The 23,926-nt window shown below is 38.7% G+C and overlaps 1 protein-coding gene across 4 annotated transcripts in view; it reads left to right on the top strand.

Annotated features, from left to right (window-relative positions):
• Positions 1-570: 570 nt before the first annotated feature.
• The window catches only part of SCAF11 (SR-related CTD associated factor 11), a 47,591-nt gene continuing 24,235 nt past the window's right edge, over positions 571-23,926 (top strand). For 2 of the 4 annotated variants that reach the window (XM_082281124.1, XM_082281127.1), the window contains exons 1-3: positions 2,628-2,806; positions 16,426-16,501; positions 17,341-17,495. In XM_082281124.1, coding sequence (XP_082137250.1) covers positions 2,723-2,806; positions 16,426-16,501; positions 17,341-17,495 — 315 coding nt within the window. In that variant the 5' untranslated portion in view covers positions 2,628-2,722. Of the gene's footprint in view, positions 790-883; positions 1,643-2,627; positions 2,807-16,425; positions 16,502-17,340; positions 17,496-23,926 lie in introns of those variants that run through there. The other 2 variants (XM_082281126.1, XM_082281125.1) reach the window with 2 other exon arrangements.

A 23,926-nucleotide genomic window follows, 5' to 3' on the forward strand; every position in this document is an offset into this window, starting at 1 on the left:
TCTGCCGTAATCAGGACGTACGACATCACGGCAAACAGCTTTTAAAACAACTGGTTATGGAAATGTACAAGGATTAGACGTCACTGTTTCCGCGAGGCCACAGGCCGCAGCCAGTACTAACCACCGCTGACCCCGCGGCGCCCCGGGGCCCTCCAGCTTCCTCCCCCTGCAGGGCCGGACCCACGCTGCCCCGTCACACACTCTTGTGGTCACAGGGCTTCGTCCAGTGTGCCTGTTGCCTAATTTTATTAAAATACTACTAATGACTACTACTATTAAAATAAATAAAAAGAAAAAGCTTTGGCACTGCGGGCGCCCCGCGTCGCGGATAGATGACGTCACCAGCCGCACACCCATCCCTCGGCCGCGCCCGTCCGTTGTGCCGCCACCAGAGGGCGCCCCCGCCCGCCCCGCGCGGCCCCGCCCCCCCGCCTGGCCGGCGTCCGGCCGGGGCGGTGCCGCGGGTCACGTGCCCTCCCGCCCCGCCTCTCCAGGCGGTGCTGGAGGACCTATCCCATAATGCTCCCGGAGGGCGGCGCGGAGCGGTCCGGAGGGGGCTTTCTGCTGCCAGGGCGCCGCCTCTGCCGGAGCGGAGCAGCGCCCCCGCCCGGGCGCCGCCGGCCCTGCCGCCGCGCTCCCCGGCTACGCGCGGACATGTGGCGGCGCGGCGGGCGCTGAGCGCGCGGGGCCCCGCGAGCCCCGAGGCGGCGGAGGGGGCGCGGGCACCCGGACCCGGAGCTGCCGCTGCCTGCGGGGCAGAGACTGCGCCAGGGGACGTCGCGGCGCCAGGTGAGCACCGGCGGTTGGCGCCGGCCGCCTCCCTCGGGAATTTCCGCACGGCGAGGGGAAGTGCTCGGGGCCGCGGGCCGGGGCCGGGCGCTGGCGGGCCGGGAGGGGAGGGCAGGCGGGAAAGGTCGCAGTCCCGCCTCGGCCGGGGCCTTCGCCCCCGCGCGGAGCCCGCCGGGCTGGGGCGCTCCCGCCGCTCCGCCGGGCTGGGGCGGAGTTTGCTGCCGGCTCCGGCCGCGTTTTCCCCCCTTCCCTCCCCTCCCCGCCTCTCCTTGCCGCCCGCGTCGTGGCGCCGATCGGTAGCCCGGCCGGGCCCGGTGCTGACGCTCGGTCGCCGCGGCGAGAGACGCGGGTCCGGCTCCCGGTGCCCGCTGGCCCCCCTGGGGCGAGAAGGGAAACAAAGCGGGACGGCCGGGACGATCCGCCGGCCCCCTCCGTGCCGAAAGCTTTTGTGAAGCCGCACCGGGAGGAGCAGCAGCCCTGCCCAGTGACCCGTGAGCGGGGCTGAACAAAGATACGGCCCGCGGAGCACCGCCGTCCCTTTGCTCCCGGCGGGGCGGGCGCACGACCGGCTGCCTGGAGCTGTAAACACCGGCGGCTTTTGCTGGAGGAGCAGCTTCTGGACTTACCGGGGACCTTAGAGTTGTGGGGGAAGTTGCTCGGACAGGCTCAGCTCAAAACCCAGCTCTGCTTTTGTGCTGCTGTGGGATCGCGACTGACTTAGCTATCAGCAAAGTTGCGCAGGGGAGCGCTGGAGCCTGGAAGCAATTTACCGAGCCAGTGAGATAATCTTCAGTTCTTGTGTTTTATGGTACATGGTGTCCCAGTTTCTTTTTTTTTTTTTTTTTCCCCTTTGGTGAGTATTAAAGAATATTATTAGCCTGAGCCCCAAATGTAACTCATCTTTGACAATCCATCTCCACGTTTATAACTTCAAAACAAACCGGTATTGTTAGGACTAAAACTGGTCCCCACCCTCTCACGATGTTTTCATCTTAGGCTACTAATTAATTTAAAATTTTTAGGAAGAACGAGATAATAGGGAGAAAGGCCAGGTAGTTACGGTGTGTTTAGTATCAGTAACTAGGTGTTGTTGGCAGAGTCATGTATTTAAAATGTCAAGAGATGGTTAAGGCTATGCCCATCTAAGTAGTACTTATATAATGGATTGGAATGTCCCTGATTATTGAACAGCTATTTTAAGTTTGTAATTTTATAGCTTCGGTAACCTTAAAGGGAAATCTAGCTGAGTGTCCAGTGTTAAGTTTGTAGATAATATGTTGGGGACTTTTGATTTTCTTTCAGTGGATCATAGTTTTAAGTGAAGTATAATCTAACTTAAATATATGTAGGTATTCAGACTCTTACACGTGGGAGAGTCATTTTGTCGTGATTTCATTTGATCTTAGCGGAAATAAGTAGTAGGCTTCTTAAATGAAATGACAGAGTGACAAAAAATTTGTTGCTATTTGGTTGATTATATGTGATAATCCCTGTCTCTTCTTTTTTAACTGGAAAAGCTGTATTTAGAAACTCACAGTATTAAAATGGATAGCATCCTCTTCAGTGACATTGGAAAATACTTGGAAATGATCCCAAATACTTTTTCAAATGTTTCCTTTAGCATTTCTAGGAATACAGTGTTTGATTTTGTGGTTTCCTTAAATAAGATGAGACATATTGGAGGTGGGGAAGGCTGCTTAGACTTTTAGTCAGAATATTAAATCTTTTGAAGGTTTCTTTTCAACAGTTTACGTTTGCTGATGTGTGAACTTTCAGAGTGACAAATTACACAAATAAGAAATGTATCCATTTTCTTTCATGTTTCACTGACCTTAAAGTCTGCTTTGCAATGAGCAGAGCAGACAACAGCTTTATGGCCTGAGGATGCATCAGTGTGAGGAAATATCTCTCTTCCAAATGGTCATGGAAGAGAATGTTTTTTCTGACCTTCTTGAATAGCAGTCCTGGGTTGACTGGTTCACCTCGTTTTCAGATTACCTTTGGAAACACCTTTCAGGTGAGTGTTTTGGCCATGATTTTATGGTTCTCCATCACAGTATGTGAAGGTTGTTGTGCTTGACCCAACAGGCAGTTGTAAGTTTATCTTATTCTCCAGTTAGTCAGCTATTCCCTTGGAAACATCCAGATGATAAAGAGTTCTTTTGTGCTCTCAGCTGGCTGTAGTTTAATGCAGTTGTTGCATGGCTTCTAGCCCCTGGTTTTATAAAACTTGTAGGTGATTCTGCTCATCATACATGATGGTTCATCTCCGGTTACAAACATCTATTGGTTTTTGGTTTTATGCTGTTAGAGGGATTCTTTGCAGAATCTTCTCAGTCTTCCACTGTCTTGAGTACTAAAAAAAACCTATGCAAAAACTTTAAATTACTGAGGTTTGCTTTATACAGTAATCAAAGGGTAACTTGTCTTTCAAATAATGATGTATTTAAACATATTTTATATTAATAGGGGTGAAAAAACCACTGCTGGTAAAAGTTCGATAGGTTGGCTTGCCATACCTACACCAAAATTCTTGAAGCCTGGCTTTCTGTCAGTCCACTGTTCAGATTTTCTTTGCCAACAGTCTAAGGTGAGGGAGGAAAATTGTCTTTCCAGTTAATACCTATAAAAAAATGCAGAGCAATTCCTCATGATGGCAAACTGACTATTCGGTGCTTTCAAGCATTGTTACCAGTTTTTCTGAATGAATTCTGAAATTATTACGGTTAAATCTGCTAAACCCTTTAAGGCTGAAATAGATTTTATAAATCTTGACATTGCCCAATCTTTCTACCTTTTTTTTTTTTTTAATTACAAGTGGAGATTCAGTGTTTAAGCATCCTCTGTACTCATAAACTCCAGAGATCTCTAAGTGCATATGCTTTGGAGCACTTCAAAACCAGGGCTAGTTCATGGCTTTTCAGCATCATGGACACATTTTGTTTCATCTGTATGTACTAGTCCACCTTGCCCTGAAAGGCAGTGAGCTTGATTGGAAAGGATCTGTGTGCGGTGATACGGTATCTATCTTCCTTACTTGTTTAATCTCTTTTTCACCCAACTGGTGAGGATAGGGATACAATTTGCAAGAAAGTTGCTTATTTTGATACCCTGAACTACTTGATTCTCTCCTGCAGGAAAGTAGCTACAGTCATAAAATAGGAAAGGGAGGGCTGCAGCTGCTGGGAGATGGAAGGTGAATGTGCCTCTACCTTTCTGTTCCCTACAGCTGCAGCTCTGCTGTCTCAAACAGCTGTTTGTTACCTCTGCATCTGGCTCTGGTGGAGCACCAAAGGCATGAAGGTGATGCCTTGAAAGGGCTCTCAAAGGTTGAATGTGCATAATCTGTACTTAAGTACCGCTCACCACATTCAACAAGTAGTTTTTCTCTGTTGGGAGCTTTAAAAAAGAAAAAAAAATCGAAAGAGGAAGCTGCCTCTTCTTGAAAGATTTAACTTTCCTATGTCCTTCTTTTGCAGTGCATCAACTTTCCTAAAGACTTTCAGTTGGAGAAACAAATTCAATATAAATAAATGTGGAAGTTGTAACTTCTAAACTGGGGAAATTGTTAGCTGGCTTGACAAAAGTATGATCAAAATACTGCATTTAATTTATTCAGGAAACAAATACATATACACACACCTGTGTAGGCATTGTACATCTATGTCTTACATTTGTGTATATTGTGCTAAGATGAGTATTTTCACCTATTTATTTTTTATTAGCAAGTTATGCTGTCTCACAAATTTATTTTGATGAAACAGTAGTATTGCTCTTTCTTTTTTTCCTCCATGAGAACACAGAATTGGAATTTTAACTCAAAAGTTCTCTGTCATAGCAAAAATGAAGAATTAACTTTTTAATTTTATGGTTCTGTGATTGGTGGTATTTCTTAGCTTTCTGAGATTTTCAGATTTTGCATGTGTGTATAAATATATATATATATATAAGAATACATAGAGAGAATTGGGAAGTAGAACTATGTCTTCCAGTAGCTGTTTTCTAAAGCCTAATAGTGTGGTAAATTGCAGTATCTGATCACTTTTTTTAATAGAGACTAATAATAATGTCTTAATGCATTTTTTAATTTAAGGATTGGTGAGCTGCTGCTAAAATGCAATGGTTAGGGGTGGAAGTACTGCTTAACTGTGATCTGCCATCACAGGTACTATCTGTGAGTAAACATGAGTGATGCATTTAGTGATACTTGAAACTTTTCCAAGCTAGTACGAAATTGCTTGGAAATGTCAATTGAGTTAGCTCTTGTTGTCTCTCTACTTACTACCTGGTTTTTGTTAGACTACCAGCAGTAATAAAGAATGTGAAATTCCATGTGATCAGTGTCTGATAGAAGTCTTCATCTATGTCCATATCATTAGATAGCAACACAGGCCAAAACTGGAGCAATGTAAACTTGTGCTTTTCTTGTTATGCCACAGGAGAGATGGAGACACTTACATGAAAATGAGTTGAACCGATATTAAAAATTTGGATGCTAAGGTAGAATCTTAAGGTAGCTGTGTGTTCTTAATTGGTCTGCTCGCTATTCAAAGTGGATAACTTCAGTAATTCTGGACATTGGAGCAGCAATGAAATTCTCCTCTGCTTTCCATATAGCTACTGAATAAGCACTTTCTATATGCAGTTTTGCTTTTTGTTGAATCTTCTTAGTTTATCAGTTCTTAGGTAAGAGGTAGTGACCATTGTGGATAGATGGGTGTAACAAAAAGTAATTGGAAGTCCTATGAAACAGTTGGAGAAAATCAATCTGTTAGGGCTACCTTGAGCTTGTTGGAGTTTGGTTTAGAGATGTTACCAAATAAAGATACCTATAGTGATGAAAGTAAAGTATATTCTTCTCTTTAAACCTATACAATTGTATTTTTTAAAATACAGGTTTATCATCCCAAGCAAGAAAGGTACCTTATGCAAGTCTTGGATAAGTTATTGGGTTCCAGTGGTTATTTTGTGGTTGTTACTCTGGCAAGAAACTCTGAATGACAGTGGAGTTCATCATTGTAAAGAGCTTCTAGTGTTGTTGACATGGAAAGTTTAAGTTCTGTTTGAAGGTTTGCAGTGACATAGAATAATTAATTATAACAAAGTCTATGTTGGTTATTTAAGAATTCACAGTAAAGTACTGTTGTGTTGTAGATAATTTCTTGATGCCGTGTATATGGTGAAGTCAAAAAGGTGATTAGCATGATTTTCTATTAGATTCACTTCACAAATTGAAAGGAAATGAAGGAAAGGTGATGGAGTTCAGGTTGTATTTTCAAGCTCAGATCTGAGGTTACCATCTTGCATTAGTAGTTTGTGTTACCTTTCTTTGCATTGCTGCTTGTGTTAAGAAGACCTTCTCTTACATACCTGTCTTCCATTCCTGGCTGGGGTTTTCTAACTTTATTTTAGCTGTCCTGAAAGTTATTGCTAGTAAAGGCTGTGAAAACAAGATCAAAAGTAATTGAAACTGCTTGTTCCCCACCTATCTACTACTTCTGAAATTATGTCCAATGCATTGTTATTCTACAGATACTGTAGATTTTGTACAAAATACAGTTATGCTTAAAATTAATGTAGTACTCATAAATCCTTTGCAAACTCTCTTTTTTCACAAATACAGCACTTCTTTTTGTTCAGGTTTTGCAAAAGGTTAGTGTAGCTTTGCAAAAGCTTTTTTGCAAAAGCTTTGACCTGAGCTTATGAAATGCTGTTATTCAAAGCCAGAAGGAGCCTGATGACTGTATTTTTGACACCATAGCTTTCATCTAGTATATTTTTTTTGAAGTATATGCCTCAGAGAGGCAAAATGTACTTTTAAATGGGTATGTTATTTTCTTTCTTTTGTTTGTTTTTGACTCAATGTCTGTATATTTTACATGTAATCTGAATTTTCTTTTTGCAGAAATACAATTTTTTTTAAATGATGAACATGTCATATCACTAAACCCTTGATTTGATGCTTCAAATGAAAGAACGGCATGCTTTTAATAGAGGACTCAAGTTCAGGGTATTTTTATCAAGCCTGTGCCTATGGTTCTATGCAATCTTCTGTAGTCCATTTTTTTTCCATGTAAGTTAAACCATAAAGTTATAGGGGAGCCTGTGTATTACATAAATTTTTTTAGAAGAATGTCATTCATTTTGCAATGGTTTAACATTCAGAAGTTTAAAAATATGACTACTATGGTTTAGGTAAAAGAAAAATTAGTGGTAGTTTGTAGTTGTACAATTGCATGCTCTTTCTTCCTTTGCTGCATTCGTCCTTTTTGTCTACAGCTCAGGATGCTTTTCTAATCACCTACTACTCTTGTTCTGTTGCCCCATTACTTTTTGCATCTTAAATGTGTTTCTTGCCCCTGAGCTTTTCATTTGAGCTCAGTCTTACTCCATCGGTTTTGCCAATCATTTTTCCTTCCACTGTTAAGAGGTCTTGGCCTTCTCTGCTTCTGTCTTTGCAAGGTCTTCTGGTTCAGCTCCTGCATCCCTGATGGTTAAGTCTGGCTATTTGGGTGTGATTAGGATGGTATTAAGACAAATAAAGATGGTCTTTCTAGTTTCTTTAGCATCAGAGAGATGACTGTAACAAGTCCTGCTGTGTTGCCATAGCACTGGCTGAAGTATGCTCATTCATCTTGTGGGAATGTTGCATGTGCTGTGTAGCAGTGGGATAGGAACTTTAAATTATTTGTGTATGCTAAACACAGACCAAGTTTATCGGGGGAAGAATTAAATTCAATGATTTGGAGAGATTTATTGACTAAATGCAAACTCTTTTCCCCCAAATCTGTGACACGGCTGTATTTGGAAGGGTTACTTGTGTGAAAAGCATGTTCTTACTCTTTGTGACCCGATGCCAAATATCTGCTCTTTGCATGAAAATACTAGTGCTTCCAAGTGGCTAGAAAAAAGTACTTTTAAAAAAACCTCTGTTCTTGGAAATGGCTGAGCCATTTTTGCTGACTTTGGTATGTAATGCTATCCCTTTCAGCTGCAGAAGTATGCATGTGACTAAGAGCCTGAGCAGCAGAAGGCAAGGTCCTGAGTTTATGCTGATTCGATTTAGTTGCTTGAACCATGTGCACCATGACAATAGTACCTAATCCTTAATGAGTTCCTGTTGTTTGTAAATCTCAATTTCATCCAGTTTAGTCACAGATAACTTAGAAGGAACACCTAAGTGCTGAATTGCATGTTTTGCGACAGAATGTTGTGTACACTATATTCTCTTTCATATTTCTTTGTATTATAGCAATTACTACAGTATTTCAGTGTTTTATTATCAGTATATGAAATGATGTGACTTAGCCAGTGGCAAACACATGTTTTTCTGCAGGGGTGGTTGTGGTGTTGTGCTTTTTCTGTTGAGAGTCTTATCATACACATGCATGCACAGGAGAAACAGCAGCACAGTGCATATTGCCTTCTGTTGAAAATACTGGTTTGGAAAGAAAAATAAGGTGGACTTTTAATTTCTGTGAATACACATTTCAGCACCTTGTATCAGTCTTTAGGTTTTATTCATCCTGTCTTCTGTATAAATGAAGCTGTTTTTTCCCAAGGGACTTAACTACAGCTCCAATGAATGTTTCCTCCTTATGGCTATTGTGAGCCCAGCTGTGTACTTCTGTAAAGATTGTCTGGGTTTGTCTTATATAATATATAAGATATAGAGCATTTTTGGAAAGCAGTCTTATCAGTGCAGACTTACTGAGGAGCTACCCTGCAAAACTGCCTTAGTTAGGCATGTAGAGAAGCTGTATGGCATTGCCCTCTCTGTTTTTGCATTGTCAAGAGCTGACAGAAGCTTGAGTAACATAGTTTGTCCTCTAGCAGAGTAGGAAGGGTTTTTCTCACAGATTTGAGAAGTGTCACTAGAAAGTCAGCTGGGACACAAGCATGACTTTAAGTTACAGGTTAAACTGATCAGCTGGGAGCATATACTTTGAATCAAATGAAACTGCACTGTGACAACTAACTCCCCTAAGTGCCTTGCCTTTTTTTTGTTTTTATTCTGTTCCTTGCTGATTAGCAAGATTAGCTTTATCTAGTTTTTGGTCTGTGAATTGAATTTACTTAAACACAGGGCCATCTTGGTTGTCAGTGGTCACCCTGAAACATACTGATAGTATAGAGGTGCCACTTAGCTATACTTTGGCATGTAATGTCACATGGTCTGAGTTAATCTCACATCTGCTGTCAGATACTGAAAATCCTGTGGGATAATTGATTTACATTGACTTATGGAGAAATCTGTTGAAGTACACAGTTTACTCTCACCTTTAAAATGAGTTCAGGAGAGATCCTAAAGTTCTGCTATCTATCCTAGTGGAACAAAGTGTTTTATAGTAGACATGCAGAAAGATGAGAAATGAAATTTGCCCCCTGTAGTTAATTACCCATCAGAGCCAGTAAAGTAACTAGTTCAGTACCATACTCAGAACTACTAAATGCTGTGCAAGCTTGTAATCAGTTTTCCTTCACCTCTTCATGAGCTTCCTCAGGAAATGAGGCTCCATCTTGTATGATAGGGTGGTGAGAACTGATGAATATAGGGAAAACCTCTTCAGTGTGTTTTTGACTAAGAGAATTAATATCTATTTGATGCTTCAGCTGTTTTGGTCAAATGTCATACCTGGAAGTATCGGTTTTTATATGGAATGTCCCTGTAGTTATGTGGATGCTTCTGAGTCTGGGCAAATCAGCCCTCCCATGTGTGTCATCTTTGTGGGGAAGGAGGGGTGATACAACAGTATTCCACAAACGCTGGTGCCTACTGTTGTTTTAGGTTAGTTACTGCTTAAGGATGATTAAATGGCATGTTCTTTTGGATGGCTTCTTCAGATGAGAAGGATGGGATTTGGAATTTTGCTGAAGACTGTTAGCTTTATTACCAGTTAAATTTTTGGCTGTCATTTTGTTACTGCTTGTTTTCCAAGCTAATAGCTCTTCTGTAACCTACGTCCTTATATTTCTTTGTTACTAGCTAAAAATTAATGAGAGCTAATTACTTGAGGAGGGGAAGGACTTGAAGGTTCAGAGACTGGGAGGCCAGCTGCATGACTGGGATCCTGATGTTGAATGGATGCTTCTCCCATGCTTGAGTTTCTCAGTACAGAGAGAGATAGGAAGTTCCTTAATAGGTTCCCGTTGGTGATAGTAACTTTGTTGATACCTGTTGGGTAGTAAATCTGTTGTGGTTTAGGGTTCTTACAGCTTTGGTTAGTTTGTACTAAAGAGCGTTATATGGTCTCCATGCTGTTGCTACAGATATAAACAGCAAAGCACAAGTTTTGGAATGTAAGTATGTTGCCCTTTTTTTCAAGTTGGTAATCTGTCTAGGTCTGTATTGTAGTGAAGCTTTTTGGATAGTGACTTTTCTAAGTAGAGCTAGAACTTGGTTATTCACCCTTAGGTATCTGAATAACTATGATGAGTAAAGTATTCTTCATTTAGTAATTGTAGCATGCTAAAGCAACTTGGGGATCATCATGAGTTGTCCAGGCACAGATACGTGAAGTGATACTGCTGACATTGCTAGGTTGCCTTTTTACACAGTAAACAGAAGTGTTTTGCTTGCTAAACTCTGGAGTTCAATCTATTTGTAGCAGCACTTCAACACCCAACATTCTGTAAAAGAACTGGTGTCTCCCACAGTTTATAGAATATTCTCAAATATGTGAGGTCTTCTTAAATGGTATGTCTTACTACTCTTATGTTTTGCCTAAGTCTTGCAGGTGCTCTTTTGTTAAACTTCATTGAGGAACACTGCCTATTCCACTGTTTTAAAAAGAGAGGATCTGTACTGCAGGTTTTGAGACAGTTTATAAGCATTATGTACAGGAAGGAGATTACCTTGTGTGTGTGTCCACTGTAAGGTTCTAAGTATTCCTTAAAACTCTTGACTTTCTGGATGGTCAGACAGGTTACTAAATGATAATCACTGCGTCTGAGTCACTGCAGCAGTTCTCAAGCACATTTTGATGGAGTTGTGCCTGCCTTCCCTGCTAAGGAGGCAGTTATGGTGTTGTCCTGTCCAGTGCTGACTGGACATGAATGTTGAGTGTTTGCAGCTGCTCTTCACGTTGTTATTGTTGAGTGGGCCACAAAAATGAAAGCACTGATTCTAGCAGGGGCATAGCTGTAGCCACAGCATCTGCAATTGAAATGTACATGTCAGTGTCTTGCTGCTAAATTGTGAAAAAAGAAATCCTGAGGAAAATATCCACTGTGTTGCTTTGGGTAGGGTGGGGTTTTTTTGGTTCTTTTATGTAGGGAAGGGAAAGAGCAACAGACAGCAGTGTACTGTTTAGTGTGGTATAGTTCTAGCCATTTGGCTTTGGTAGTTTTCTCCTGTGACTTTACCTTGCATTTTCATGGACCTGGCAGCAAATCTAGGTACTGCTGTGTCCTTGAAGGGGGTGCAGTTTGACAACAAAGTTCGAGCTGTTCTTGCACCTCACCACTGCCAAAAGGGGCAATGCCCTTTCCATGTGTTCCCTCCTTCATTCTGTCTCTTGCAATGTCTTTGGACACCTGTGGCACTTCGTGAGTCTGCTCACCATCACTAGGGGTGAGAAAAATAGCTGCTCCTTTTGGTGGGAGCAAGCTCTTAGACTAGCTCAGCTCTCTTGGGTAATTGCATCCTTAGAGGGTCTGGAAAGAGTCTTTAAATCAGCAGTGTCTCCTTGCCTGAATAGCAGTGATTCTTTCCAAGACACTGGATCTACATGAATAGGCTTAAACCACCTATAGAAAAAGATTTCTCTCTTTATTCCCCAAGGCTTAGCACTGTTCTTTTCCTCCTCTTTGTTGGTTCTATTGCATTTGATTTGGGAATGCAGACAAGGTGCAATTTGAGCTTACAGAGAGTAAAGATCCTCTTTAAAAGCCTGCTTTTGAGTGTCACCGTTGGTTCTACTCTCACTAATGTGCTGGGCCAAGAGATTTTACTGCACAAAGGAGACAATCCAGGATAAGTACTTCCAGATTCTCAGTGTAGCCCTCATTTATTGAAGGGCAAACAGCATTACTCAACTGTCACTTGAAGCAAGTCTACCTTCCAGGCTCTTCTGACAAATCTGAAGTTTTTCCAAATAAAAAATAAAACAACTGTGAAGGTTCTTGATGTACTTTGACAAATACCCAGTAGTGTGGGTTTTTTTCTATTCTTTTTCTTGGTGTATATGTTGTGTTAGACATAGTGATACAAGCAGATCAAAAGCTCTTCAAATATTTAACTGCCATTGCAAATTATAAGTGTTTTCTCAGCTCATCTCTTAGACAGCACAGAAGTTCTGGCAAAATGTTTCAAAATTCTTATCAGCAGCTGGACATTTTACCAGTAATGGTCCAGAGATTATGATGAGTCCATATGAGGAACTTCAGTGGATACATGTTCTGTCATTAACCACTAAAACTGCAATAACAAAACCCAAAACCAACAAAAATCTGTTTTTGTGAATGTGACTAGTTGTTGAGACCTGTTTTCTTTAAAAACACCTTTGCTGAAGGAGCAGCTTAAACCTCGTTCCCAGGTTTCTTAATGACCATGAAAATGCATAGGGAGAAACAGAGTCCTACCTATTACTGCCCAAATTTTTGATGGGAGTAAAAGGTGTTATTGTTGTTCATTAAGCACATAAACTCCCTGTACTAAATATATGTCTGGCTGTTGTTTCACAATTGAAACTGATTGTTTCTTGAGTTATTAAAAAATCAAACCACAACTAAGAGTCCCCCAAATCCTTTTTAAAATAAAATGTTTTTAATAGAAACAGAACAGTCAAAATAAGTTGCTACTCATTAATATTCTGAGTATTAATGCAACATCTATCTAAGAAGCTGAAAGTTTGATTACAAATGTTTTCTGAGTTAAATCTGTTGCAGAAATGAGTAAGCTGTCTTGGACATAATTTTGCACTTTCTCATTGGAGACCGTGTTGCGTGTGTTCTTGGTTTCCATCCTTCTTTCCAGTTGAACTGAGGTACTTCTGTGTAAATGAGTCTCTAGACTGTTATTGTGTTGGAGGAAGAGTGTATTTAGTTGTTGCATTTAATTTACAGGGTATAAAGAATACTTGTAAAGACTTTGTCTTGTATTTAGTCAAAAAGGAGGCATGTGATAATTTCATGTGTCACTTATAATTAGGCTTCTGTAATTTTTTAACCCAATGATCTTTCTATGTCTATTTAATTTTAAGATTTTAACATAATAGATTCATTAAGAAATTCAGAGGCATGACTTTGAACAGACCAAGTCTTTTCTTTCCACGCAATGAATTAGAGTTGAAATACGTCTGTATTTTTAGATTGTGAGTTGTATGAAGTAGTTTTTGTGAGTCACACTTGTACTTTTGTGATATAGGAAATAGTTTAGTGTGTGCATGGCACTTAGTTTGCTTCATGGAGTTGTTGAAGTACTTCATGAATCTGTGTTCCTCAAATGGACAGTGACAAATCTATTACCACAATATACAGTCAACTCTCTAAGCACTTTTGTTGGCAGATGCATTCCTTGAAAACAAGAACAGGAAGTTATTTTCCTTGGAAGAATAGCCTGGAAACTTAAACATTTAATTATTTTAAGAGAACAGGGAGATGGGGTAGTGTTGTGTACCTGTGCTAATGTCTCTGGTCACCGTTCTCAATTTAATATACTAGAATACCCTTGTCTTTATCTCAAGTATTAAATAAATTAAGATATTTCTCTTAGAAAGTAATTCCATTGAGAATGTACAAGCACCAGTAAAGTACCATCTCACCTGTAATGCTATGCTGTCTTTAGGCATTTTTAGGGAGCATTGCATCTGTAGAATTTGGAGAGGGGTGACTTTTTTTTATTGTCAGCATGAACATAGTATAGTGCTTGTTGCTGTCTTGTCACATTTTGGGACAAATAAGTATTCTGTTTTCTATGCTGTCTGCTCTTTCTAAACCACCAGGTTCTCTTTTCCTAACTCTGCTTTTAATTTTATAAATTTAGTAACAGTCCAATGTTAACTCTTCTGCTATTCTAATGCTTGTCATGCCCCTTTTAAAGGAGTGGAGAAAACAGTCTTTCCAAAGTTAATTTGTTAAAAGAGTGTGTAAATTTTGATGGTATCTTTTACTTTATTTGTAAATATTTCAGTAGTATTAAATTCCTCTGCTGTGGTGTGTGAAATGCAACGTGAAACTGACTAAGTCGTGCTGTGCAAAGTGATCTGCGAAATGCATTGGCAGCACTCAGCATCTGTTTAAATAATAGGCTTGTGGGAAGAATGGGTTAACACCACATAAATGTTTTCAGTTGCTGCACATCTTGGATTTACTGATATTCTGTCAGAATTTTAGGATCTCTGGTTTTCTGATTATTGGAAGTGTGTCAGAGTTTCTGGGATGTCTGTGTCTAGAAAGAGTACAATGGAGTAAAAGGTTACTTTTTCTGAGGAAAAGCAAACCTGAAGAGCTTCTGTGTTCTAAAATCTGCTTTAGTGAATTCAAGACCTCTATTATAATAAGTGTGAACTCAAAACCTGCTCCTTAATTTGATATCTAGATTGTGTCTATTGAAATAATTTTCTGTGGATGTATGCAGAGTACAGAATTCTTGATCTTGTCTTGAAACTGACTCAGCTATAAGGTGTCCTGGGACTTGTAGGGTTGAGAGATGTTTGAGTACAGCTTGTGGAATTTTCTGCCTCTGTAAAGCATTGCTGAGGTTTTAAGATGTAGAGGAGAGGGGATGTTCCTATGTTTTATGTATAAAAGCATCTGTACCACACACTACTGCATGATTTACACTTTCTGGGGCCAAAGCCACTTGTGCAAATCAGAGTAAAAGCAACAGACCACAATCTCCTAAATTCAAATATGGTTTTGGTGGTCTTACCTGCCCTAATTTTGTGCAGATGTTGCTTGTTGAAGGCATTAAATTTTAAAGGAGCAAGTTGACTTTGGCTGGATTTCCTTTTGCTTAGTTTGCAAAAGGTGGAGGTCGGGGCAGTGGTTGTTCTGCCAGCAGAACTTGCATGTAGCTTACAGCATTGGCTGCAACTCGGTCTGTGTTATTATTAGTGCTGGTAACCAGCCTGATGCCATGTATCCTAATGATATCTTTTGAAGTAATTTTTGATATAAAAATGCAATAGTGTAGGGGGAGAATCCCTTAAAGCTAGGCTTTTCTTTCCTTGTCCCTTCGCATTCCCCTACCGTCAGTTAGACTGATTCCTGTGTTCCCTTTGGGGAATTAAAAAGTAATTTCTAATAGGAATATTGATGCTGTTTTGAATTCTAATTGCAGATTTTTAATTAGTTTCACAGTTTTGACCATTTCTTTAGCAAACTGTCTGTGTTTTGAGACTCACAGATCTGAGTCCTGATTTCTTGGATTGCCTAAGAAAATGAGAAGCATGTGTGATGGGAATGTGCAGCAGAGTTGCTTTTCTCAGTGTAAAGAAATGATCATTAAGACACTTCCTGCTGCCAAGATGAAGCAATAAAGACTTGATCAGAAAAAAGTTTGGGGAAGCAAATTCTGTCTCTCCCTCTTCTGGATGTCTTGGTGGTAACATTGCAGTTTCTAAGTGAAAGAGGAGGAAGTTTAGTTGAGGAGTGTGATTGTGGCATTTTCAGTTGTCCCACTGCTTTGTCTAGCAAAGGTGCTGAAGTGTGAGAGTAGACCTCAGTTGGTTTGCTTCAGGTTTGAATGCTTAAGTGGCAGATCTTGGTAATCTCAGATTTTTTCTATCTCTTCTGAAGTTTTAATTTGTCCTTTTAAATACTAATAATTTTTAAAGCTTCATATAGTTTTGAAGAAACCTGTTGTTCCCTCTAGGGCTTGGGTTGGAGCTTTAGGTGTGTACAACATCTCTGCTGTGACCACAGGAGTTTGAAACGCAGGAGATTCAGTCCTTGGCATAGATACTCTTTTTTTTAATGTGTGTTTCATTCTACACATATTAAGTAAGCCTCCAAAGAACATATCCTTGCTATTTCTTATGCAAGGAAAAATTCTTTCAGCCTTTACGATGCGGATCACTAGGATGTACTTTATCTGTGATACCTCCTTTGCAAAGCAGTTTGAAAGTGCACCCCCATTCATGATACTCCTCTGCACCTGTGCTTGTCACCTGTCCCTTTTTTGATACAAATTTCTCTGCATTTTTTACTGAGTGCAAATAGTTTGAATTATTTCTTTCTTTTGTCATACAAATATAAACAGCTTTCATTGTTCTCACTTTCCACTACTGTGGTGACTCTAGGTTTGTAAAGCAACCAAGTCTTCTGGTGCTTATGCATTTAAAGTTTGTTGCTTCAGCCATTTGCATAGGGCAGTTTGCAGGTGTTAGTTACTGCAGGTTTGCATGGAAACTTTGCAATACATTTAATTTTTACAAATAAAAGCACCAGCGGTTGTCTTAAAACACTGCAAAAACTTTGCATCCGTTGAACCAAAGCAAATTTTGAAGTTGGAAACATGAGTTGCTAGATTAGCAATAATGATACTTATAAATTGCAAACAGACTGTAAGTGATCTCTTAACTTCTAATATCATGCATTTCTACTCTACATAGTTATAGTGAAATGGAGAATTCTCATTAATTTTTTTATTTTCAAGTTGCAATCTAAATGAATTGCTTCTGTGTTTTCCAGACTACATTTTGTAAGATGAAGAACAGAAAGCAATGTATTCAAGATAGTGAGGATCAAACGCATGAAGGCATGGAAGGTAAAGTTTGTGTGTGTGTAAATACTGAAGCATATTATTCAGGTCCAAGCTGTGAAGGTCTGATTTTTTTCATTTGTTCTCTCAATTAGTATGCAGCTTGTTTTGAAAGAAGTTGTGTAAACATAACCTCTATCTCATAACATTTGACTTTGGCCGGTGAGGTCCCCAAATAATTTCCTGTCTCTTCTCTTGTTTTCACTTGTTAACTTCTAGTAGCAAAACAAAAATGTTGATAGCAATTGCTATTCAGAGAAAATTATTAATTCAGAGTAAAATTTCTTGAAGAGGAGTTCATACATTTTTGTATTCTGAAAACACTTTCTAATTCTAACAAAATTGGGAGTATTCTTTATTTAATGTACATCATTAGGTAAATATTTGAAGATATTCAGATTAAGATAATTCTAAGAAAAACTAAAGTAAAGGTAGATCATGTGTATAGAAGATAATGAATATACAATGTGATGGTGTAATTTATGTCATGGAGGGAGTGCAAATACAGAAGGAGAAAGGAGAGTAATGTCTCAATGACTACATAACCAGTAGGAAACACTGATGCCTGCTTTATTGAAATATCCCTGTAATTAACTTCCCTTTGTTTTAATGGCAAATACTAGTACAATAGTCTATGAAATAAGTTGCATAGCTTTTTTCACCTGAAACACAATTTTCTGTAGTTACAAGTAAGTTGAATTCAAGTTTTCAGGTCTAATGCAGCCAAGAAGCTGGCCAGAGAAGCACTTGAAAATGTATCTTCGTACTTCTTTCTTATTCAAATCTAGAAGGACTTTGTTTCAAAAACTGTCAAAACTTCTAAGTGTCAGTGTTAATAATACCAGGTGAAGAAAACGAGGAAAGCTGTTCCTGTTCTACTTTATTGTATGATGGCAACACGTGCCCCATCTGTCTGAACTGCCTTCTAGAACAAGAGATTGGGTTTCCTGAGAGCTGCAGTCATATCTTCTGCATGACTTGTATTCTTAAATGGGCTGAGGTAAGACTGAGCACCAACGTGTGTGTTTATTTTTCAGTGAAATCTATTACATCTAATACCTACAGATATTTTTAAAGAAAGTTACAGATTTTGGCTTTGCACGGAAGTGTTCAATGACCAATTTGTAAATAAATTTTGGAAAACTTTCTTCTTAATGTGATAAAGTATTTTGTGTTTTCTTTCACTAGACAATCTTACTCTAGTAACTTAATGGTTACTGGAGATTAGGGATAAGTAAACAGATTGGTGTTGAAAGATCAGACAGTATTACGTACATGCTATAATATTGCATTGTTATTAGCTTAATCTTACTTTGTGATAGCCCTTAGGCTGTTTGTCATAGTGTCAGCTCAGGGCTGGTACCAATATGTATTCATGTTAGTCTACAAAATGAGTGATACAACCTTCATTTTCTAACTGTAAAGAGAATTCAGCTAAGAGCTTTACTGCTGGTCTGAGAAAAAATTCATTTTAATGATGGCTGTTGTTTGTTTTATGTCGATAACTTTGTAGATAGTTCTGGAACCTTAAAGTAAAATGACTTGTTGAACAAATCCTTGGCGACCTTGTCCTATTTAGCCCCTTTTCCCTCACCTATGTCATGCAATCATTGCATTAAGTCTGTGTCTATACCTTTCCTGTAACTTTCAATTATCAGTATAAACCACCAAATTAATATTGCTTTGTACTGGGATGAGTGGGGGTTGCTGCCTTTTGTCCGGCTTCTGTGCACTTGAATTAGTTTCTCATTTTAGTGAGACCACTGTTTGGTTTCTTTGCATTATCATTCTTTTGAAGTAAACGATGATTTTGGTTGCAGTATTCCCTTTAGAAGGTTGTTATCACTTGTAAGTATGTATATATGCAATATGCTTATTCTTGCCATATTTTTAACTTAATTTTTGTGCTTTTTATTACTGAAGGCCAATGGTAACTCAATTTTCTGAAGAATTTGTATGAAATTCAGAGCATTAAAGAAAGTTTATTACATGAAAGTTGGTTTAGATTTACAAACCAGATAATAAACAAAGTTTCCTGTTGCCAGATTTTCTGTTTTGCATTTGATTCATTGGAGCAATTTTATTTGTAAGGAAGAGGAAGTTCTCACCTGCAATTTTACCCTGAGTGACTTAGCTGGTTGCTATAATGACAGCTGAAAAGCATTAAAGTGACATTCACAGGGAAGCAGAACAGTATATTGGCTTGCTGCTGGATTTGAGTTTGTTCACATTGTCTAACAGATGCTTTTAAGCCCAATGAGGAAGAGAAATTTTCTTGTTCTAAAGGGGCAGATGAATGATATGACATTTTTCTTGTCACGTCAATTTTATTTTTTGTGGTCTGAAGTGCTGTTCAAATAGAATAAAAGCAACTTCTCTTAAGAGTTGACAGGTAAAGTAGATGCAATTCCATAAAAAAAGATGTTTGGGGTGTTTCTAAAGCTACATAAGGCTGCTGCTGCTGCTTTTCATTAGTGACATCAGATAGGTAAAACCAGCCAGACTTCCTTTCCTGGGAAGGCCTGTTGAGTTGATGGAACTCCACTGCCTAATCTAGTAGTTTTAATTAAAAGTAAAGTGGCAAAAGAAGTGTTGAAAAGTGGGTGACGGTTCAGAGGCTTCAGCTGTGAGAAGCAGACAACGTTTTATAGATTGGAATGATAGAAACATATTATAAGCATGTCAGCATTTAAAACATGCTGATGCCATGTGCTTTTTGCCTGTTGCTAATATTTAGTAACTGAATGTGTTCTTTTTTGAGAAGTGTTGCATAAGGGTTAGCTTTCTTTGGTTCTTGGTTGATCATAACCGTAATTTAAGTCATTCTGAGTAATGAAGATGTAAAAAAGATATAAAAATTAGCTGCTGTTAAAAAAATATACTGCCTAATTCTGGCTAAAGATTGAGTATTTTTTTTGAGTATTAACAAATTGTTTTTAGAAATGGTGTTTACCTCTTTAAGTGCTGGAGAAAAACAAAATTGAGGATAAAATTATTGAATGAAATGTTAAAAAAAAAAAGAAGGCTAGACTAATATTCTCATTATTTGACTTGTTCTTTTGTGTATCTTCAGTTGTGTTCCATACACTTAGAGGCTTTGTCAGCAGTCTATCTTCAAGTTGGAAATTTTCTTTGTTTTTCGGTGTTGCAGTTCAAAATATAACAGGAGAAACGACTTCTTTAAACTGTTGTTTTCAAATTGTATGTAATCATTGCTCTCCTGAGAGTTTATGGCTTTTGTATATAACTGTGTAGACTCCAATCAAAACCAAGGTAGTTTAGGCAGAGGGTGAGAGTTTTACTGTTCTTCTTCCTCTTCAATCTACAGGCGATTTTCAACATTGCAGCTTCAGTCAAGTGTCATGTACCAGCAGGTCTTCTGTCTGAGAGCAGCAGCCGTAACACTTTGAACATCTTGCTTTTTAAGAAGTGAGAGAGAGAATATAGATTTTAAAAAAGCACTTAAAAACAATAAATAATAAAAGCAATATATAAAAATTGCCTTTAATCCAAAGGCTAAAGAGGGGTAGGAAACTTGCCATGGAACAGGTCTAATACATTAGATCCTGTTGGCTAAATCTGAACATTTAGTTTCAGAATTAAGTAGCTTTGCAGTTGAGTCAGTGCTGTATTTTCTTTCCCTTTGAATAAAGGTGTCTTAACTCCTAAAAGAAAATTGAGGGGCAGACCAAGAATCCCCACTAGAGTTAATCTTCAGAGTAACTTTCTAATATGTCCCTTGAATTGTTCTGCTCTCTTTGGCTGTATTAATTGTGGCATTTGAGAGCATTGCTATGCACAAAATTCTGTTGCTTATGCTGTTAAACTCTTCTGTACTATTATATTGTCAACTTGTATGCCTTTGGCCACACTAATCAGTGCTCTCCCAGTCATTGCTGGGCAGCACTGGGCTAGCAGACTGCTGGGGGCTGTTTTCAGCAGGCACATGAAGATTAACATAAATGTCTGTCATCCTGTGCCAGCTGTCAACCACTTCTGTAAACCAACATGGTGTAATTTACTAATGAAGACTTTCAAGCTTGAGGCTTTGTATTTCAGTGAGTCTGTGCTGGAAGATCATAAAAAGTAAAAGGTGCTAAATCTGGAGCTGAGGTTACTGGACATACCCTTCAGTGGGAATGTTGGAAGGACAGTGTAAATGAAGGGTTGCTTTCAGTATAAAGAACGTCTGTGTGATAACGTTATTCTGGCCACATAAAAAAAAAAGGGGCAAGGTGTAGCTAACAACAAAAATCCCCTGTCCAGAGTTTTCGAACACCATCAGTGATGTTGTGTTACACCAAAGGAAGCAATTATGTTAGTGTGTTTCTGTTGTCTGTAATACTATTAGTATATTAAAACTAGTTGGGTAAAAGTGAATTTTTTAAACCTTTTTTTCTGATAAACTTGTGTTTTGTATTTTCATTGGTGAGCACATGTTTTAGTTTATAATAATTGGTTCTGAAAGCATTTAAGTAAAACTGATGCAAAGAAAAAGTTAACTAAGTTTCTGTGGCAAACATGCACAAAGTTAACACCACCTCAGCTAAGAAACTGCTTTAGCAGCAGTAGTATCTTGCCTGTATGCATTAGAGAAAAATCTCTACCTTTTTTTTCTATTCTATTCAGAGAAAACAATCTTGGCAACAATAAATATTTACTTCACTGTAGGCTTTTAAACTTCCTTTCTGTTCTTCAGAGTACTAGTAAATGTACTGGAGATTTCTATCTCTGTTCTTCTATTAATTCCTCTTATGAGCCATCATGAGAGAAGAGCGTTAAAAGATTCAGTGTGTTGTCTGCATTATGACAATGTTTGTGTAACAGACATTGATTTCAGTGACCCTCACCTACCAAGGTTATTTATCTCATAAATAAGATAATGGTCCTGGTTTCCCTCATTAATTTTTTCTCATCTGGAGAATTTGGAAGTGGAGTATGTATAGTCATAAATTCTCCAAAGCATCGGGGCACATTCAGGTAGGGCCCTGTACAGGATCTGTGGCTGACTAAATAAAACTAAGCAGTTGGCACGAAGAGCTGTCTTGCATTATGTTTCTAGTGGATGTTCTTAGGTGTTTTGTTCGTAGCTTTTGATGCTCAGTTCTTAGAGTAGTCGTTGCCTTTGTGCTCATTCAAGGTTTGGATCATTGAGTATGTGGAGTATGCTACTGCACATGTATATTCTTCTGAGGGTAAGGAGAGTTACCTGTATGATAACTGGGATTCTTAATGTGTATTCTTTCTGATTTGGATTCCTTTCTAAAAGATATAGGAACAAATCAGCTTATGTGGCAACGATCTCTGCAGTGATCTGCAGTACAGAGCACTGTGGGCAAGATGAAGATGACACTAATGAACCAAACATAGATTGTGTTCAAAGAAACACAACCTAAAACCCCCAAAATAATAGTGGGAAAAACCTTTTTGTTCAAGTGTACCGAAAGTGATCTATACATAGACAATTCATCTGATAACTGATGTTCAGAAAAACTGTACTAACCAAATTGTTTCAGAAAGTGTAGATTTTAGATACCTTTTTGCAAATTACATGTTTGCTTTGTAGTATACAGTTGTTCTTGGCTATTTCTCTGCTTAAGCAGGGGGGTTGGGCAAGATGACCTTAAGAGGTCTCTTCCATCACCAACCACTTTGTGATTTTGCAAGTACATTCATGTAGCAACTTATGAATGTTAATGCTGTTTAAGTGAAGTGCAAAAGTCTGAGTGGTTTTTGTTTTACTCCAGTTGTTCCAATAATGTCTATACAATGGAACTTAATTTGTCAACACTTTATGGCAATTCTGTATTGGAATTTAAGAGCTAGCCTACTGTGTCATGTAGGTAGAGAGAGGAGAGCTGTTTAGATTTGTAACTAAGTAGTCTGCTGATTCAATGTTAAAACTCTAATTTCTCTTCTTTTGCACTCTGTATTGTTACTATCCATCAGTGATTTTTTCCCCCAAAAAATACTCTTGTCAGAAATAGTGCTTTCCTAAAGCATAACTATAAAACCTTTAAATGTACTTGCTTTTTAAAAGTAGACTGAAAAAAAAAAGTAATCGTAAGTTTTTATATGCTTCTAGAAAACAGTGCATTTTCTGATGTCCGCCTACTTTCATGAAAATGTGGAGAGGGTTTTTCTCACTACATGTGGTATAATGGTCTCCCTGTTCACTGAAGCTGGAGGTGGAATTGTGGGCTGTTAACTGCACTGTTATTACAAGATGAAGTAAAATATGTGGACACTACTTTAACTCAGGTTTAAGCCTGAATTTAATTATGAGAATCTGGTATTATCTGTGTTTAATGGGTTATCTAAGAGTGTAGGATCATGTTTCTTTTTGCATCATCTTTTCAATACAAAATTTGGAGAACAGACTTTATTATGAGCTACTTGAAGAAAAAAAAATTTGGGGGAGGGATTTACTGCAGCAACTTGAATTCTGTACTTGCATCTTGTTACTACTTGTCATGAAATCTCATAACATGGAACTTGATGAGATGCGGATATCTGTCAGAGTTATTTTATCAGCCAGATATGTTTTGGGGTTAGCTTGCACCTATTTATATAGCTTTCTGAAAATTCCTAGCTGGAATATAGTAACTGCTTCAGCCTTTTGCCTACCTCACTTTGTTCAAAAGCTGTTTGAAGTGATGCAGTTAAAGTAGGGGACAATTGCTCCTTGAGTTTAGAGATCAGAGTTTTGTGTCACTCTAGCAGTTACAGGAATATAGAAATTAAGTTATGCCTGTGGAGCTAAAGTAAGATTTTTCTAGAGAGTCATAAAAACCAAATAAAATAAAATATTTTTTTTTTTTTTTAATTTGAAAACCAAACACATTGCTTCTGAATAACTTTTCAGGGCTTGCAGATTTTTGTGAATGCTTACGTATTTTATGAAGTGAATTCTTCAGATATCACAGGATGAATGAAAGAATGAAACACTGTGGAGTTATCAGATTTAACATGAAAACTCTCAATAGTTTCATGTGGTGAATAAAACAGTCAAAGACATTTTAAAGTGTGCTGAGCTACTAGTCTGTGTTTTTCCAAGGAAAGAACTGTTGGGAAGCAAAGCAGTTCACTAATACCAGAAGTGAGGTTCTAATGTTATTGATGATTACAATAAATACTGCATGTTCTGATTTTTAAAGCTATGCTAAAGGAAGATATTGTATGAATCTGTGGTTCTTCTAAGGTTGTGACATATTTCACATACCTTCTCCCTTGTGTACAATAAAAGTGGTATCTGCTCCTCAGACTTGTTCCATCTCGGCATCTTCTTTCTTGTTTTAAATGTTTTTCATCAAAAAGTACAGTGTATGTTCACTATTACTTACAAGGCTCCCTGAACAGAAACCTCAGAAGTGTGGGATTACTAACCTGCCTTTGATGAAAGAGGACTCAACACCTTTGCTACTGAACCAT

Source organism: Coloeus monedula (assembly GCF_965178545.1).
Source record: "Coloeus monedula genome assembly, chromosome: 4".
In the NCBI taxonomy this organism is placed as follows: Eukaryota; Metazoa; Chordata; class Aves; order Passeriformes; family Corvidae; genus Coloeus; species Coloeus monedula.